The following is a 17,529-nucleotide window of genomic DNA, read 5'->3' on the forward strand; positions in this document are numbered from 1 at the left end:
GATGATTTGTCATCTTTTTTTAAAGTACCCTTTAAAGGTCTCAAAGCAAAGGAGGCACATACACAACCTATCATCAAATCAACATCATTTAAAGATATAGTGTGTAACTTGGCGTTGAATGGTTTTGTTTTCATTTTCCGAAGATTATATTTACATCTTGCTCTCACTACAGACTCCAGTAGCTGTGTTCTACATTAAAGTAGTTCACTATTTAGGTCTGCAAGCAGTTATTGGGTACAGCCGTTGCTCGTGTGTTGAGAGGAATGTGTGAACAAAGCCTCAAAGATCAGTTCCTGAACACAGAAATCACATGACTGAAGGCAGAAATCGAGGTGTATGTGAGCAGCTGTGTCTGTTTCATAACATCAACTGTGACTATGAAAAAAAATACAAGTAATTGACATAGATCCAATAGGTACATAGATGAAAAATGCGTTTTTACTCCCTCAAATGGTTCAATACTTCCTCCACCACAGACATAAAGTTCTTATTCACTCATACAGCGAAATGTATGATCCTATGGGCTAAATAACCTGCGTAGCTTCTCTCTTTTACAGGCATATTGAGACATACACTTGTGACACACTGCTAAGAGCTTTTCCTTCCATTGCCTCAGTCCGTATGCCCTAATTTTGCCTGTGCACGCTTGAAGGCTGGAGTGTGAAAAATTTAGGCTACGCCACTTTGTTCCCCTCTGCCCTCATTAGGGAGTACACTGAGGTCCTCGCTCTCAACCAAACCAAAATAAACCGGGTGAGAATCCTGCGGAGGATCGTCGAGTGTCTGGTTAAAATCACATAAGACGAAGCAGAACAGATGCACACTAATGTGCAGGTAAATGACAGCGCACTGCTTTTAAAAGATGCAAAATGAGAGCGTCTTGTTCTCTCTGTCTTATCCCCACAGTCTCTGTCTGTCACATGCAAGCTGTATTTTAACAACTTCCCCATTAACTGATTTTTGATAACAATGGAATGCTCTCAGTCCCCTATACTTTTGTTTAAGAGAATTAAATTAGAAATAATAATAATAATAATAATAATAATAATAAAACAGCATACATTCTGAGAAAAAAGGCGGAATTCTGACTTTAATCATAGAATTCATGCTGTTTTATTCATTTTATTTTTTACATGTGTCCCTAATGCTCTGTATAAAGGTAATTCCTCCATGCAGAAAAGTTGGTTGGCAAACGCTCCTTCTCTTCTGTTTGCTTCATGCCCTCTTTGACGTCTACATCATAGTGAGTCATCTCTGCGCGGCTGCATGAAACTGCGGTGACTTTGTTTTACACACACAAACGAGTGACTAGTGACTTGTCAAGCAGTTGTTTTCAGTGTAACTGAATCATTACAATCAGTTCATTCAAAATATTAGTTCAGTACTTCTAGAGAACCCAATGACTGCAATAACAGATTATATTACCACCTAAACAAAGAAGACACAGACTCTTTTTCTTGGATTTTTAGGGGTTTCTATATTTCACACTCGGGGACACAGGTTCATGTCAGAGAGCTCACGTCTGTCTCCAGCAACTCTTAAACACACTTTAAGAAAGTAGTTCACTGTGAGATGAATCATTGCGACAGTGGTGAACAAAGCAGATTATCAAAAAAACAACACTGAATAGTTTTGCTTTAATAATGTGTGATATGTCATATTCTGTACAACTCAAGTGCTCTGGATGGGCGCTCACAAGTATCATTTAAATGGAATGTATCGTTCGTGTTCGTAGTGTCATAATAAACTGGGGACGATCTGCTCAACGCTCATCTATAAATACGGGAAGATGCACTTCCTTTGTGTCGTAAATCAATTTGTCGCGTTTCCATGAATATCTCGTCCCGGACGACAAAATAATAATATCGCAAAAGCGAGGCTTATGTTGGGTGAAAATAACACGAGTGGTGTCCTGTTTCTGTCGCCATTACGCCGTGCAATTAGTTTGAACATCATAATGACACGCTAAGCCAAAATGTTGCCTCCCCCAACTTTAATCTGAGTCGTATCGATGTGTTTCCCAGTAATGAATAAATAAGTAAATAAATAAAATGATGATGATGACATAAAATGTGTGTCATAGTATATCTGCTGACAGAGTTTGGTTTCACTATGTGTATCCTGTCCGTATTAATTACAGCTGGCAGTTTATACTTTATTTTGTTTGGATTATGTAGCGTAAACAGAGACAATCAAGCTCAATGATTCTAATTTCTGTGAAAAAGGATGTTGGATTTTCGTTGGCTCGTCCATACACACACGGCAACATGAATATTATTCCCCCTTGTCCTTTCTCTGCCCCCTTTCTGTCCCCCACCTCTCCTCTGTCCCCCATTGTTCCTTTCACCCCAACCTGTCTTGGCAGATGCTGCGCATCTTTGAGTCTGGTTCTGTGGGAGATTTCTTCTTCTCTCCACTGATGCCTAGTGTTTACTCATTGTGTGTGGGTTTCTCTGCTCTCCATGATGTGCCTTGAGATAATGCATGTTGTGATTCGGCACTATACAAATAAAGTTGACTTGAATATTCATTTCTGTGTTTCCATTAACAGCACCTGTCAGTCAGACCTTTGTCTTTTGAAAAAGCCTGTTGATGGTTTATTCATTTTTAACACTACAGAGTCAGGTTTGGGTGCAACACATGCCACATGTAAAAAATAGTGATAATAATAATAATACAGTCACTTGTGTGATGATTTTTCATATTTGATATAAACACTTTACGAGACAAAGAATCTGACACGGTGACTGGACTGAAGTGTGTAAAATAAAATATCGACATAAATAAATAAATGTTTGCTTTCTTTTATGTTACACACAGAGCAGTGAAAAGCTTCTGCAACCTCCACCACTGTACGTGGACTACAAGCAGACACTCGGCCCACGCTTGCATAGCCTAGAAATGGGGGAAACAGAAACTCTATAAAGAGAGATTTCCCACAATGACCTTGGCCTGCGTCGCCAAACCAGCTGCTTTATTAAGCACATCTCTCTCCAAGGTCCTGTAATGTTAATGACCGTTGCAAATGGAATAAATTAGAGTATCAATAAAAAGTTTCTTTTTTTACAAAAAAGTTTTAGGAATGCAGTATGTCCAGTAAACATATAAGGCTTTTTTTCCCCCCCTTGTTTGCTGCAGTGCAGTGGAAGTGGAGCCCAGAGAGTGAGCGCCCAGCATCGAGGTCAAAAAGCTAAGACTGTTCTCATTTTTGCATTGCTCATAATTTCTGTAAACATGTTGATATGTACTGAGTAAAATTTGTTTATTTGTTTTTTTATTGCGTCTAAATCAAAGAAGCAGCCTGAAAAATAAGCCAATTGTGGATCGGTGTGAGTAACGCGCGAGTGCCGTGCCTCGTCATTTTGGCCTCTCCTCCGGATTACGCGGCGGCAGTAATATAAATTCATAAGAGAACAAAATGCTCCGTAAACACGTTTCTGCTCGTCCCAGAAGTCACTGACGCTGAAAACCCATAATACAGTGTTCATGTGAAAGCTCTTCTTCCTACACAATAAGCTCACAACTGTAACCTAAAAAAAAAGTGTGTCAGATGGAGGGAAGCATGCTCCCACATTACTGGAGGTGAATCGACGGTGTGATGAGTCACATACTGTACATCCCATGCAACAATACTAAATGAATTTTGGAGGGTTTTCTCTTTTATAACCACCTAAAGATGCAAAAGGTAAGAGATTATATATTTTTTTTTTTTCGACACGTAATATATGCATGCAAAGAACCTACTCTTTTTGGTTCCCATCATGTCGTTGAAAACATGTGGAACACACGGGAGCCTTTCTATTCTCCACGAGCTCGACAAGTCTGGATAGCAGAGACACTTACAATTATCATAGGAATTATTGATTTGTTACTATTATGTAAAAGCGTACAGTAGTTGCAGCAGTGAATCGTGGGGGGGGGAATCCTAAATATTGCAGGAACATAATTTAACGCAGCGCTCCATTGATATACAAGCTAGGGATGGATGAGAATGTCGAGGGTTATACAGTGCACAGACCACACAGGCATGTTTTGAAATAGAAATGTATGGAATCTTATAGCTATATTCAGAAGTATTCAGCATTTAACATTCTCATGCATACGACCACAAGAAGCGAGTCCATTGAAAAATAGTCCAAGCATTGTTTTCCGTGTTTTGTTTTTGTTTCCCGTGGAAATGGCAGAGACCCTAATGAGACATTAAAACATGTGCTGCTGTCCAGAGTGTGGATCACAGACGGGGAGAGGAGCGAGCAAAGGTCGGGGCTCACTTCTGCATGTCACACTGCAACAGGAGCACGATGGACGGGTCACTCTTCGCTGCCTCTTTGAACTCTTCCAACGAGATCTGGTCGTCGTTGTTCTTATCCATTTTGCTGAAGATCTTGTCCACCCTCTGCTCTGGTGTCAAACCGTCCTCGTTCATCTTCATCATGATCACGGTGCCCACCATTTTGTAGATGGCCTGTGGGTGAGATGGAGTGAGAAATTAGCCGAGGGTTGTGCTTGTGTTATGTAATAATAATCCACTGGAGCCCACATGCGTTCATTTGGTCATGAGGACATGGATCAGCGGTTTGCAGCCGGGGCCACTCGTTTGCGACAAGCGTGTTGAACCGTAGACATGTTAGTTCAAATCAACTCAACAAAAGAATCAACCTAAAAATAGGAGGACAAACAGTCAAATGTAGGACACACGAATCAGTTACAGTAGCACCAGGTGGTGTATGGCAACCAAGCTGAAAGTAATAATAAAAAATAATAGATGTGAGGAATCTGTCTTAGTAGAGCACAATAACACCGCTAATTCTTATTTTGTATATCGCATTATGAGGCTGGGAAGACAGGAATTCATCATTCTGACAGGACCAAGCTGATTTGAAGGATGGAATTTATTGGAATCCAAATAAAAGAAGGAATTAAAGAAGGGACGCTTAGATCCGTTGGAAGGGAGCGCAGGTGTTTCTTGTTTTCTGGAGTATGGCATTGTCAAATTTGTTATCACACATTGGGAATTCGTGTTCACAAGGTAAAAGGGGCGTGAGGACGTCAGCCTAGGATGTGAAGACCGGGAGCTTATATGAAATTGATGATGTCAGACAGGGATTAAAATGTGTGGTGATGGGAAAACAAGAGCAGAGTTGTTCTAAGATTGGGCTGAAACTCTCTCCGTGCTTGAACCTGATGCTTGGCTCGTGACAAATAAAGTTCTCTTTGTTCGGTACAGTCCTCGTGTCACCTGTTGTTTTTTAAAGAAGGAAGGAAGGCCTGATTACGTTCAGTCGATCTGTTTGATAGTTTTTTCAAATGTGACCTGAAACTAAACTGTTGAGATGAGCAGATGCAAAGTCACCTACTTTGTTTTAATTATACAGTTAAAAAGCATTGAGTCATAGGAGCATGTGACAAATATTGTGCTTGACATGACCTGATAGAGCAGTGGGGGAATGTTAGAGAACATAAAAAGGTGAAATCCCACAGATACTTGAGAAGAAACCACATTTATCACCGCAGGAACTATCAATATGTTTGAAGACGTGTCAGGTTTACGATACTGGTGTGTTTCCAGAAATGGCTGCAATTATGTAACTCAATACAACTGCAGTTATATCGTTATGGCGTGGCAGGTGTGTGTGTGTGGGAGACTGAAAATGGCAAAAACACAATCTGTCCCCCCCCCCGATGAGCGAGGGCTTAATGACTCGCTAATCCCTTACCTCGATTATCTCCAGCATCTCCACTCTGGTGATTTTGCCGTCGCCGTCCAGGTCGTACATGTTGAAGGCCCAGTTGAGTTTCTGCTCAAAGCTGCCACGGGACGTGATAGACAGAGCGCAGATGAACTCTCGGAAGTCGATGGTGCCGTCTCCGTTTTTGTCAAAGGTCCTGAAGGCGTGTTGTGCAAATTTTGATGCATCGCCGTAAGGGAAGAACTGCAAATGTGGAGATAAGTGTTCACCATTTCACCTCAGGTTCAGAGAGGCTGCAGTAGCAGCGAATATTAACAGTTTTATGTTGGAACATTGCCACGGCATGATTAAATATTCAAAAACAGGACATGCAGGGAAGAAGAAGAAGAAGGTGGAGAAGGAGGCGGAGGATGCAGTTCACACAGACCTTGACATAAAGCTGCTGGAACTCGTCCAGATTCAGCCTGCCAGTGGGGCAGTCTTTCAGGAAGCCTTTGTACCACTGCTTCAGCTCGTGTTCGTTAAACTCTGTGTTCTTCACCAGATCCTCCATCACCTCTGGAGTCAGCTTGCTGTTCTGCTTTCCCATGGTTACTGTGGTGCAAGAACATGTGAATAATGCATTTATCTCTGCTTGAATGACGGAACTCTCCAGCACAGCACAGAAAAACACTTTTTTTTTTTTTATATCCACTTCAAACATGCAGTACTCTAAACTGTCGAGAGTATAAATGAGTTGTTTTTTGGAGCTTGTATTCTATTTATGAACCCTCAGCCTGTTTGTGCCAGCCATTTGGCCCGAGTGTAGCACTGAGCTGGATCATCTCTGACAGTGCAGATCCAGTTCATCAAATGTTCGATCGCCGCTATCAAATTTCCATTGAAAACGCTGTCCGATAGCCTGACAATGACAACAAAGCATGTGCTCCTAATAGAGGCACCGCTGCAGTAAATCCATGTCGCCTCAACACGGACAACAGGCGGGAGCACACAGAGGGGCCATCTGTAACCGCACGACTATACTGGGACTATAGGTCACAGCTGAGAGGCCTGGTGAGGGCAGGGTGTGGGTAATCCACAATCTACAATCTAATCTTGTTTGAAAATATATACATCCACCCATCTTCTACAGCTTTATCCTCCTCATGAGGGTCGTGGGGGGGATGCTGGTGCCAATTCCAGCTATCATAGCCTGTCCATCATAGGGACACATAGAGACGAACAACCATCGACTCGCGCCTACGGTCAATTTAAAGTGTCCAATTTGCCTAGTCCCCATTTTCCATGTTGTTTTTGGACTGTGGGAGGAAACCGGAGAACCCCGGAGAAAACTTGAAAATACAGTACTAGTGATTTATTTTGAAGTACCACGCTCTGCCTGTTACGTGTTTACATTTACAAAAAAAAGCGATCAACAGTTGTCAGCTGCTTTCTTGGGTGTGCAACTCAGTGCATTTAGGCCTGCAGACATGGTCAATGCTAACTAAGCTCACCATAAGCATTAGAATAAGATAGAAATGTGATGTAAGTGACTTTCAACATGGCACAGTCTTCATTTTAGAAACTGTTGATCTGTGGGTATTTTCACTCACAACTTCCTCTGTAATTCACAGGAATAATGTCAGACCTGTCCACGGTGTGACCCCACCCTTCTTTCATCCTACATCAGCTGGGATTAGCACCAGCAACCTTGCAACCCTCATGTGGTGGATAAAGCTGTAGACAGCGGATGGATGGATGGATTGACACGACAGAAAGGCAAGTATAATTTAAACAATCATGGTATGCAAAAGAGCAATAACCGGCAAACCTTGAAGCAGATGGCCTCCGTTTATTAGGTGTCATGTGTATCTAATAAAGTGGCCAGCGTGAGGATATCAAGGAATCATTTTCAATTACGGTCAATCATTCCCTTCTCTTATACCCACACTAAAATAAAAAAAGCTAGCAGCCACATCAGGATCCACACTGTCATGAATTATTGACTGATGATGTGGCAGCAAAAAAAGGGCATAAAATGGCCAGGAATTCTGCGTCATTTCTGAATACAGATGTTCACAAATGAGGCTGCATAACATGATGTGCACATCCAAGCACGCGGGGCCATTGTGAGATTGTTGAGCACTTGAGTCCTAACATATGGTCCAAATCTCTGCAGCAGCAGCAGCAGCAGCTTACAGGCTGGACAGCTCGACCGCAGCACTGCATTGGTTCTGCAGGCCTTCCACAACAAACGGCACATATTTGTGCTGCAGCTAAAATCAGCGCCTTTAATGTTCAACCACCCCCCTCCCCGCTGCCCGCGTCACATCAACCCCAGCCCGACGAGCATGACTGCTGATTACAGAGCCACACATCTTGGTGTTTGTCCTGTGGAACACGTGAGCGCCAGTGAATGACCTTGAGGACAAACATTTCTGCTCGAGGAAAATAGTTTCGCAGAGACGCGCTGGGCTGAAGACGCGGCTCGACATCACGCGTCGCGCGTATGCGTCGTTTTTTTTTTTTTTGGTTTTTTTTTTGGAGACATTTGCGCCGCATGACGCACAGGCCACGGGTGTGAATGAGTCGCCGAGGCCACACAGAGCAGAGGCCAACAGATGCTGTTTTTCTTTCACGTTATGGGCAATGACAACTGAGTTAATGCTACTGAAGCTAACCGCCTCCTGTGAGAGCAGAGAGAGGGAGGGAGGGAGAGAGAGGCTGCCGATGCTGCTGCTGCTGCATTCCGATGGAAACGACGCAGTGACAGTGTTTTCACATTACATCCCACCATCCTGCTCCTATAAGCTCATCTCATCATGCAAAAACAATAATTAACCATAAATGTGTGCTGATTACAACACAGTGTCACAGTGCCAGAGCCACATCACACGCGCGTATAAAAGCCAATTAATTACGCAGACATTGGTGACATTTTGTCCATTCGTCAAATGATCTCTCCCCCTCTCTCTCTCCCTCTCTCTCCGTTTTATTGTTTTTCAGTTTTTTTCTTTAATCAAAACGCCTCGTTTTAAAGGATGCGCAGGTGCCAGTGTGTGCCAGCCCCTCCGCTCGATCCCATATTCCTCCAAAACACAAGGTAGATTTATATATATATATATATATATATATATATATATATATATATATATAAAAAAATATAATGCGTGACACGCTTTAACATAAGCCATCCATCCATTCCTCCCCTGCACATATGTAAATGTATCTGCAGGCAGGCACTTCTTACCTTTTCACAGCCTGTATCTGCTGATTCTCTGGCGGAATATATCTCTGCTCTGGCTTCTGTAAAGTACAGAAAACCCCCCTCTCCGGTGGAAACGGGATTATTCTCAACACTGTTCGCTTCCTCTAAAACACACACACATATACACACACTCGCACTCTCTCTCGCTCACACACATGCACAGATGCTAATGAAATCTCTGGATTTTCCCGACGTTATTCCAGATGAGGCGCAGCAGAGACCGATCCCACGCCAGTCTTTGGTTATGCGACTACAGGAGCGCGGCGTCACCCGTGCGCATCACAGGCTGATCGTGAAGTTGCTCTGTCGCTCCACTTGGTTCCTCCTGTCACTTTATAAGCGGGTCCTTCGTCGTGATGAGGATGGTCAGTGTGAGATTTCCCCATCAGGAATCAGAACATTGCCTCCAAATGCTATGGAATCAGGACTTTAGACTAAAAAAAAAACCTACTCCCTCCTTTAAGAAGCCTAATAATCAAATATAAAGCTCGAAAAAGCCAAATGTTGATTGTGTACAGGACCAGGAGTCGCCTCAGCCACACCCCTAAAGAGATTTTCTTTTAATTTGAATTCAGCCAAATTTCATTTTAATGATTATTTCCAATGGGATTTATTCTAAATGCAAGGTCTACCATCATCTCCCATCATCATCGAATGTGTTGCCAAGGTCATGAGCAAGGGCCCAAGCTCATTTACTCTGGATCCTTCATTTGTCTGCTCATGTATGGGCAATAAAAGTGTTTAATTTAAACATGGAGTCAGCCAATAAAATAGACCAGGAGTTGTTAGTTGATAATGAACTTTATAACCAGGTCCTTGATCACAATGAAGGATGGTGCACCTGAGATTTCATCAATGTGTCTAAATTACCTGACTGAGGGATTAGAATTTAGTCCCATTGTAATTTAGTGTGGCTTTAAAAACCATAAATCAGATTTACTGATCATAACAAAGGCATAATGTTCACTGTACAGGGTCAGAAGTCACCTCGGCTACATCAATGCAAGAGATGTTGACCAAAATTTTCCATTTTATATTCAAGTCAAATTTTCAACTATATGGGGTTTTTTTATTCCCATGCACAAATGTTCAATGTGCTTAGATTTATCTTAAATTTGGGGTCGACAGCTTTAGTGTCTTACAAGGTCCCAAGGTCATGAATGAGGCTCCATGGCTCATCTATGGATATATGTTCGGACCCTTTATTTGCCTGTTCAATCATGGTCTATAATATCCTTTATCTATGGGTTCATTTTTGGTATTTCATCTAAATAATGTATTATGCCATTAAATTATTGGCTAAATCAAGTGTTAGTCGACAACAGGGTCAAGTTAAGTTGATTGTGTAGGAATTAGCCTACCTCAAAATCTACCTATGTTTATTTTACTTTATGTTGTATTATGGGGCATATATAAAACTTTATAGGCCTAATGTTGTCTTTTATCAAGTTTTCCACTTAGATGCAGACAACTTGAGTCCAGGAGGTTTTAGCAATCCGGAACTAAAGTACCAGCCCTTCCAATTTTTACACCCAAAATCAAAATGTTGCCCTCAGGACCATGAGACAGATACATGTGATAACACTGAGGACACAACCTCAGTGTCCTCAGTTAACTACAGCCTTGTTAGTGTGGCAAATCATATTGTGGTGACTGATAATTTGTTGGGGAAAGATGTGGTGATGTGCATTTTCTAAACCTCAGAACAGATAATTTCCCTAAGGTGGACGACTCTGCTTTATTGCACGATCCTGTGGCGCTCAGTCAAAACCTAACGAGAATGGCGTGTCATTTTGGCAAAATATGCTAAGTAGACTAGCATAGATAATGTGTTTGTAAGTGGATTTTAGAGGTTAAATTAAATTATTATGGAGCTTCATATGTAACCGATGCACATGGTCATGGTTCCCCTCTGAATATTGTTGTGATTATGGTTAATGTTGCTATTAGCCGTGAAATGTAAGATATTCTCTCAGTGTGTTTCTGCTGAGGCTCTGGCTGCACTACCAGGACACATGAAGGTCTCTGCACACCAGATATAGAGCCCCAGATATAGGTCACCTTTCTTAAATCATGTATTAAAGCTCAGCTAAGTCTTGCAGCCGCGTTTCCACTAGCATAGTACCTGGTACCTGGTACTTTTTTTTTTAAGCTCAAGAATCAAGAATCAAGCCGAACAATGGCGAACTGTAGATCAGTTAGAAAGTTAACAATCCTAAAAACGTGGGTTAATCTCCAACAATAACAATCTAAAATCTCAATATTTAACAGAGGAGTCTGGTGTATTTAATGACAGCACTGCTGATATTATATGATAATATTTTTAATTAACAGATTCTAATGATTCAGTTACACGTTGAGTAGGTACTATTTTGTAGTGGACCTAAACCGTGCCGTGCTGTGCCGTGCCGTGCCGTGCAGTGCTGAGGCGAGCTGGGACCATAGGCAGAAAAGGGGCTTAAGTCTAGTGAGCCATAGAAGAACAGTTCTCCCTCACAGTAGTAAATTACACAGTAGTGTAATTAAAATACAGTAACGTCTCACACACACACAAAGCTCGGATTACGTTGTTTCATAATTTAATACTCACGTACAGTACAGTATACACATAAGATTCCCTTTACATCTCACAGACACAAAGCAAACACTTAAATACACAGATAACGTTGTAGCACCAGCGTAGAGTCCTTCTGATTTCACTCAGCTCTCTCGAAAACTCTTAGTCATAGTGATTTCCAAAATAAAACACCTTAGCGTGTTCTCACTAGGCATGGCTTACATGTAATTATCTTTACAGCAGCATTCACTTACAAAGGTTAATCGATTAAAAAGGATGCATACTGTACACCAAACGTGGTATACAAAAGCAATACTGTAGTATATACCCATTTACGTGGCCATTTGGGTTTAATTAGTGTAACATTTCTCACGTTGTCTGTGTGTGTTTTGACCGTATCAACACAATGGTTCATAAAAACATAGAAAATAAAATTAAAAAACTGTTCTCATGAAGAGTCTGTAGAAATAGTTGCCATGTTGCACAGTCTTGCATACTGACACATAAATATATCACCATGTTCACAATGCTCTGTTTTTTTTCCTTTGTATAGATGAACAAGAAACCTACTGTCTTTATGTGTTGTGTTTTCTTAATAGTTTTAAAAAGAAATGTAAATTATAATAAGAAAAAGAATGACAGTCTGTTACACAATAATGTGAAAAAATAGTATCAAAATGATTTTCGACATCTCTCCGTCCAAAAAGCAATTATAGTTCAATGCACCATTTTATTTTCAGTATAGTCATAGATATGTTTTTTTTTTTCACCTTGATAAACACCAGTAAACAAGATCATACAGTGAAATTTGACAAAGGGAAAATAGTCTTAAGGTATAAAATGTTTTCGATATACATTTCTTGTCCGATTATGAATATATATATATACAGCATGTGTCTGTGAGCCAAATGTCTACGTGTTAAATGCATTCCATAATCTGAATGTTTATAGAAGGGGAAAAAAGTGTATACCAAAACTCTGCAGCCACAGCAAATCAAAGGGGGAGCATGTGAGTAGCGCCCCCTATTTCTTCAAAGTCCCAGAAGAGAGGTTCACCGCCCTTTTCATTCTCCTTTATTTATCTGTATTTGAAACATACGATTTCTTTGCTTAACCCTTAGTGCTCACTCAGGTGCACCCATAGTAATTTACGGTGGGAATAATACACAACTCCTTATATGGACATCCTGGGGGGGGGGGTGTTTATAGGTTACATATACAGGCTTTTAAAAAATTAAGGGTCTTTCTGCATGGTGTTTGCATGTTCTCCCCATGTGATCGTGGGGTATTCTCCATCTAAAAAAAACATGCCTTCAATTGGACACTTTAAATTGTAGGTGTGAATGTGAGAGTGTGTTTGCCCTGCGATGGACCGACGACCTGTCCAGCTGGGACTGGCACCAGTGACCCTCATGTGGATGTGCGCAAATGTATTACTGGAACATGTTTTACAGCAGAATACAGAGAGTTGTTGCCTGAATTTGCAACTCTCTTCAGCTTTATTACGGTGTGACCTACTCAGCACCAAACAGCACCAAAACCTTTTCTTAAAAGGAGATGGGATTATTGGATTAAAGTTCAGCAGGTGGTCTATAACACTTGTTTATAGAAGTTGAAAGGTGATAATATGACAATGTCAGGTGGCCAGAAAAATCTGTTATTGCAGGTTTAAGTATTGATTTGAAAAAAAATGATCAGAAAATGAAGTTGAAAAATGTTTATGTTATGTTGACATCACATAAGATACAAGGTGATGTAGTGGAATTAATTGACATTACCCCTGTTATGTCATTAACATCACGTTGGGAGTCTGTCCAGAAGCTACAAATCTTTATTCTTTGTCTGGTTCTCTTGGAAGCTAGGGCACGGTTTCTTTGTCATGAAAAGGTGTTAAAAGTAGAATTTATTTTTCGCGTGTTTGTGGCCACAAAGGAAGCGAACGCCTGCTTCTGGGGACCGTGAAGAAAGTGACTCACCTCATGACTGTGAAACCTAAGACCTGGAGATGTGGCCTTGCTCAAATAGTATGCTTGGATTCATGGAAGGGTTTCATTTAGTCTGCTTTAGTTTGTCGATGTGGTAGCAAAGCTTCAAGGCCGGCCCCAGCTTCAGGCCCAGGTACTTCATGATCATGTCGCTTTTTAGGAGTAACAAAGCATTTCCATCGATTTCCTGAGAGAAGAAGGAAAGCGTGGTGTTAAACCAGTGATCATCTCGTCTTGGTATTCTTCTTGCAATGACCTCTTAAAACAGACTTACATGTTTTCTAAAGATATCCACATGGGGTCCAAGAGCATGTGGGTCCGCGTCCCTGATGAACCACACGACATCTTCCACAGACCAGGTGGTTGGGTCCTTATTTGGTGGAGCTTTGGACTCTTGAGACTCTGACGATGCATTATAACCTCCTGGAGGAACAAACCAGAGAAAGGAGCTTTATGTTTTCTAACCTGCAGAGAAATAAATACTGGGCACAATCTGTTTTTTTTTGTTGTTCCGCGATGTCTCACCTGTCCTGTTGCTCTCTGGGAACGTGTTAGGACTGGTTGATGACTGCCTGCACATGCTCATGGAGGCTGAGCCGTTGGAGAACTGCTGTGATGAGCGAAACCTGTAGGAGGCCTTTGGCGAGTAGGAAGAGCTTATGGAGCTGAAAGCGGAGTCGCCAGGGTCTACGGAGTAGCGCTTGCCATCTGACTGGTCTACGTGGTAATCTTCAGCCATGGACGTTTCAGCTACAAACGAGATACAAGTCAAAACTCAGACCTTAAAAGTACTTCTTTACCTCAACACTTCAAGCTTCAACTCAAGTCAAAATTCACAAGTACCATCTGACTGGTAGGAGTCACCACTGTGCTGGGTAATGGGCTGATCACTGAAGAGGTTTTCGCAGTGCAAGCTGCGACAGAGTTTCTTCAGAAAACGAAGCACATAGTCAATACTGTTGACCACGGGGAGGCTGAGAAGGTGCTGCTTCCCATCAAACGTGGCTGGAAGAGCAAAACAGGGACACCACTTGAAACAAAAGCACAGTTTGGATGCACTTTCTTACAAATAAGGTTAACTTCCACTAATGATATCTTTTTTTCTGAGTTCCACCTCAGGTAAATTGGTAAGAAATGTATTGAAGGGTATTGAACAAACAGAAAACAACACCTGAGTGGGGTCTTTGTACAACACCTGATATTTTTTCTCCCCCGTAGCCTTGTGTGAGGAGGGTGAACACGGTTTTCTGCTGAAAGGCGCTGTCTATGCAGCCTTGGACGGCTTGCTGCAGCACCACTGAGGGCCTGTCTGGTCCAAAGTGATCAGGAAGCTGCTGGATCTTCTTCCTGTCCAAGTTGGGGCCCGTGTTGGCCTGCTTGTTGATGTAGATACAGACTAGTACAGAGAGGACACAGGTAAAGATAGGGTAAGAAAGTGATAAACTATCTTTTGTTCTGTGTTGTGTGATCTTTTCTGTGAGTCCGAAAACAAATCCAGAGTGGATAGTAAAGTCTAAGAGAATATTGAAGTGTTTTGTGTCCTACCTGTGAGCACCTGGGGCGTGGCAGAGTGGGGGATAGTGGCAGCATCCTGAGGAATGGAGCTCATATCAGGCTCAGGGGTGCTGCTGGGTGGAGAAATAGCCAAAGGCGTCATCACCATCCTGGGTTTGAGCTGCAGGGAAATAAAATGTTCCTGTGTTTATTTTAGGCACATCATTTATTTACACAAACTAAATGATGCAGGCAAAGTAATCCGGATACCGACTTTATATAATATTATTTCTTTGATAATATATTTGATATAATATAAATAAATGTCTATGTCTTCAAACAAAGACTAACTGTAAAGTCTCTCTCTCACTCTGTCAGACCAGGGTCCCACAAACTCTGGAGAGCATGGAGTCTGTATGTCTGTGTCTTCCTGTGTACACATGCATTTTTAAACACGCTGCATGCCCACACCACATCTCACTCCCCCATTTCCCTCTAATCGCGCTGACCTTGAAGCCCGGCTTTCTCCCCCTCTTTTTTGGCACTTTGAGTGGAGGGAGTGATTCTGGATAACGGTTAGGAAAATCCATCTTGGCGACATTACGGAGTGGGGGTCTCCCTCGTTTCCTGCCTGGTATCTTCCCCGACTGACTGGGGATGAAGGAGGGAGCCACTGCAGCTGATTGCATTTCACTGTTGTTGCCGTCTGATTTCTGTGCCGCTGCTGCAGGTACACTCATTTGGAGCTGGAGACACAAAGGAAACAACTGAGTTTGGGTATAAGAAATTTTCTTTTTTTTTAAACATGCATTTTACTTGAGCCTCAACCCTCCTCCTCCTCCTCCTCTCCCTCTCTTCCTTGGGAGATACATATTAAAGAGCAGCATCAGCATCAATGTGGAGCAAACACAGGGGAAGCAGGAGCTTGGCATAGTTTGCTCAACAGCAATATACAGACACTGAGAGACTGCAGAGGACACAGCTGAGTACTGCGGTAAAGAGAGAGCACAATTTAGCAGAGTACTGTGAAAATCGAACAAAACAAAGGGCAGCCATGCAGGGGCAGTGGTGGAAACAGCACCTCCATCCTGCACTGATAACACACCAATAACCCTGAGAGAGGGGGAGGAAGTAAAGAGAGAGAGGGGGGATGTCTATTACCTGCTGTCTTTTATTGTGAAAGCCCAAGAGCCAAGCCCTTTAGTTTTAAATCCAGGAGCTTAAAAGTGACAATAAATCCCTCACAATGCACGGAAAGCCATCTTTGTCTTGCTGTATGTGGATTTTCCTTGTCTTCTGTTGGTTAACACTGCTGCTGCTGCTGCTGCTGCTGCTCGGCACACAGGCTGCAGACATCTCATTAGACTAATGCATTCAGCAGTGGCAGAGGGAGGGGAAAATTGACTTCACCATGGCTACCCAGCTATGAATTACCATCATGATGACAGTTCTAGCCCTAATCTTTAATAAATAGTAGAAAGTAGCTTCCAGTTAAAACACACACATGACACATGTTCTAAGTAGCAGCTGCAGCAGCTGCAGGAGCAGCAACGCGGCTAACCAGGATAAAGAAACTGCAATTTATTTCCCTGAAAATTATCTTCCTTAAAGGCAGATTTGGCAGAGGACCCAGGCAAACAAACAGTAACCAGTCAGCAAACACTCACCATGCAAAACAGATGTGGAGATGTGGAGTGTCCCTGTGCTCTGTGCTGTGTTTCCAATATATTCCCTGCTACCAATAGCAGAGCACAGACCCCAAAGCAAGGCGGATTCCACTGTAATACTGTATATGTGTGTGTGTGTGTGTGTGTGTGTGTGCATTAAAGAGAGAGAGGAGAGAAGGGCTCCACTGTTGTCATGGCAACAAGCCTGTAAGCCCTGGAACACCCTCACTGTTGTCTGCCATGTTTTGTCTGCAACTCTGGCTCACTGCTGTGGAGATATAATTAGACTGAGGACAAAGTCATTGTGAGGAAATTCATATGAAAGTTTGATAATATGAACATTATTTTTTTTACTTTTCCAGTGCATTGAAGTGTGTATTTTACAGGGCTTATATTTGCATTTTAGTAGCTCTTTTATATTTGAATGAAATATCATTTCAGTCATATGCTAAATTGGTTTATGTGTTCATATCAACAGATATCTGGTGTGGAAAAAAGGTATTTTACACCATTATATACACACGTTGTATTCACAGCTTTTTAATTTTAATTTTAATTTTTAGAAATGTCAATGATCACAGAATTTGACAGATATAAAAAGTACAAAGCTGGTGGTGCCCTGAGACTTTTTCACAGTACTGTATTTGGGTTAATTAAAAATAATACAGTTAAATAATATCTGATCATGTAATTGTAAATGTGTTTGTGTGAGCAAAAAGGGTTGTTGCGTATATTACAATATTTTTTATCGCACTATATTTTATGACATATAGTACATTATATATTTTAAATACCATTTTTATTGTATTATTATGTGTGAGCAGGAATGTATAACTTCTCCTTCACATTATGTCTGCAGTGCGGTTCATGACTAGAATGCTGACGATAT

At 41.7% G+C, this 17,529-nt stretch overlaps 2 protein-coding genes across 3 annotated transcripts; both read right to left on the reverse strand.

Annotated features, from left to right (window-relative positions):
* Window positions 1–1,618: 1,618 nt before the first annotated feature.
* On the reverse strand, window positions 1,619–9,267 carry vsnl1b (visinin-like 1b). The gene is made up of 4 exons (XM_058616144.1): window positions 8,920–9,267; window positions 6,118–6,284; window positions 5,718–5,933; window positions 1,619–4,465 (listed from the first exon to the last, which is right to left on the reverse strand). Exons 2-4 carry the CDS (start codon window positions 6,277–6,279, stop codon window positions 4,268–4,270), a joined length of 576 nt encoding a protein of 191 aa, XP_058472127.1. The 5' UTR covers window positions 6,280–6,284; window positions 8,920–9,267; the 3' UTR covers window positions 1,619–4,267.
* Window positions 9,268–11,499: 2,232 nt separating this feature from the next.
* Window positions 11,500–16,765, reverse strand: LOC131444680 (sex comb on midleg-like protein 4). 2 transcript variants are annotated; one of them, XM_058615251.1, is made up of 8 exons: window positions 16,641–16,765; window positions 15,483–15,719; window positions 15,025–15,154; window positions 14,675–14,875; window positions 14,323–14,484; window positions 14,005–14,229; window positions 13,754–13,902; window positions 11,500–13,666 (listed from the first exon to the last, which is right to left on the reverse strand). In XM_058615251.1, exons 1-8 carry the CDS (start codon window positions 16,641–16,643, stop codon window positions 13,544–13,546), a joined length of 1,230 nt encoding a protein of 409 aa, XP_058471234.1. In that variant the 5' UTR covers window positions 16,644–16,765; the 3' UTR covers window positions 11,500–13,543. The 2 variants fall into 2 exon arrangements, with proteins under 2 accessions (XP_058471234.1, XP_058471233.1); XM_058615250.1 differs by lacking the exon at window positions 16,641–16,765 and adding an exon at window positions 16,135–16,340 and having other exon boundaries at window positions 14,651–14,875.
* Between the last annotated feature and the right edge of the window lie 764 nt (window positions 16,766–17,529).

The sequence above is a fragment of the Solea solea genome, chromosome 18 (assembly GCF_958295425.1).
Source record: "Solea solea chromosome 18, fSolSol10.1, whole genome shotgun sequence".
In the NCBI taxonomy this organism is placed as follows: Eukaryota; Metazoa; Chordata; class Actinopteri; order Pleuronectiformes; family Soleidae; genus Solea; species Solea solea.

Excerpts from the sequence above, each read along its gene's own strand:
- LOC131444680 (XM_058615250.1), bottom strand. The coding sequence starts at position 15,713 with ATGAGTGTACCTGCAGCAGCGGCACAGAAATCAGACGGCAACAACAGT. Across the intron at positions 14,230-14,322 it reads TGACTCCTACCAGTCAGATG|CTGAAACGTCCATGGCTGAA; the intron begins GTACTTGTGAAT and ends TCTCGTTTGTAG. Across the intron at positions 13,903-14,004 it reads CCCAGAGAGCAACAGGACAG|GAGGTTATAATGCATCGTCA; the intron begins GTGAGACATCGC and ends TTGTTCCTCCAG.
- vsnl1b (XM_058616144.1), bottom strand. The coding sequence starts at position 6,279 with ATGGGAAAGCAGAACAGCAAGCTGACTCCAGAGGTGATGGAGGATCTG. Across the intron at positions 5,934-6,117 it reads TCCAGCAGCTTTATGTCAAG|TTCTTCCCTTACGGCGATGC; the intron begins GTCTGTGTGAAC and ends CCACATTTGCAG. Across the intron at positions 4,466-5,717 it reads AGATGCTGGAGATAATCGAG|GCCATCTACAAAATGGTGGG; the intron begins GTAAGGGATTAG and ends TCTCACCCACAG.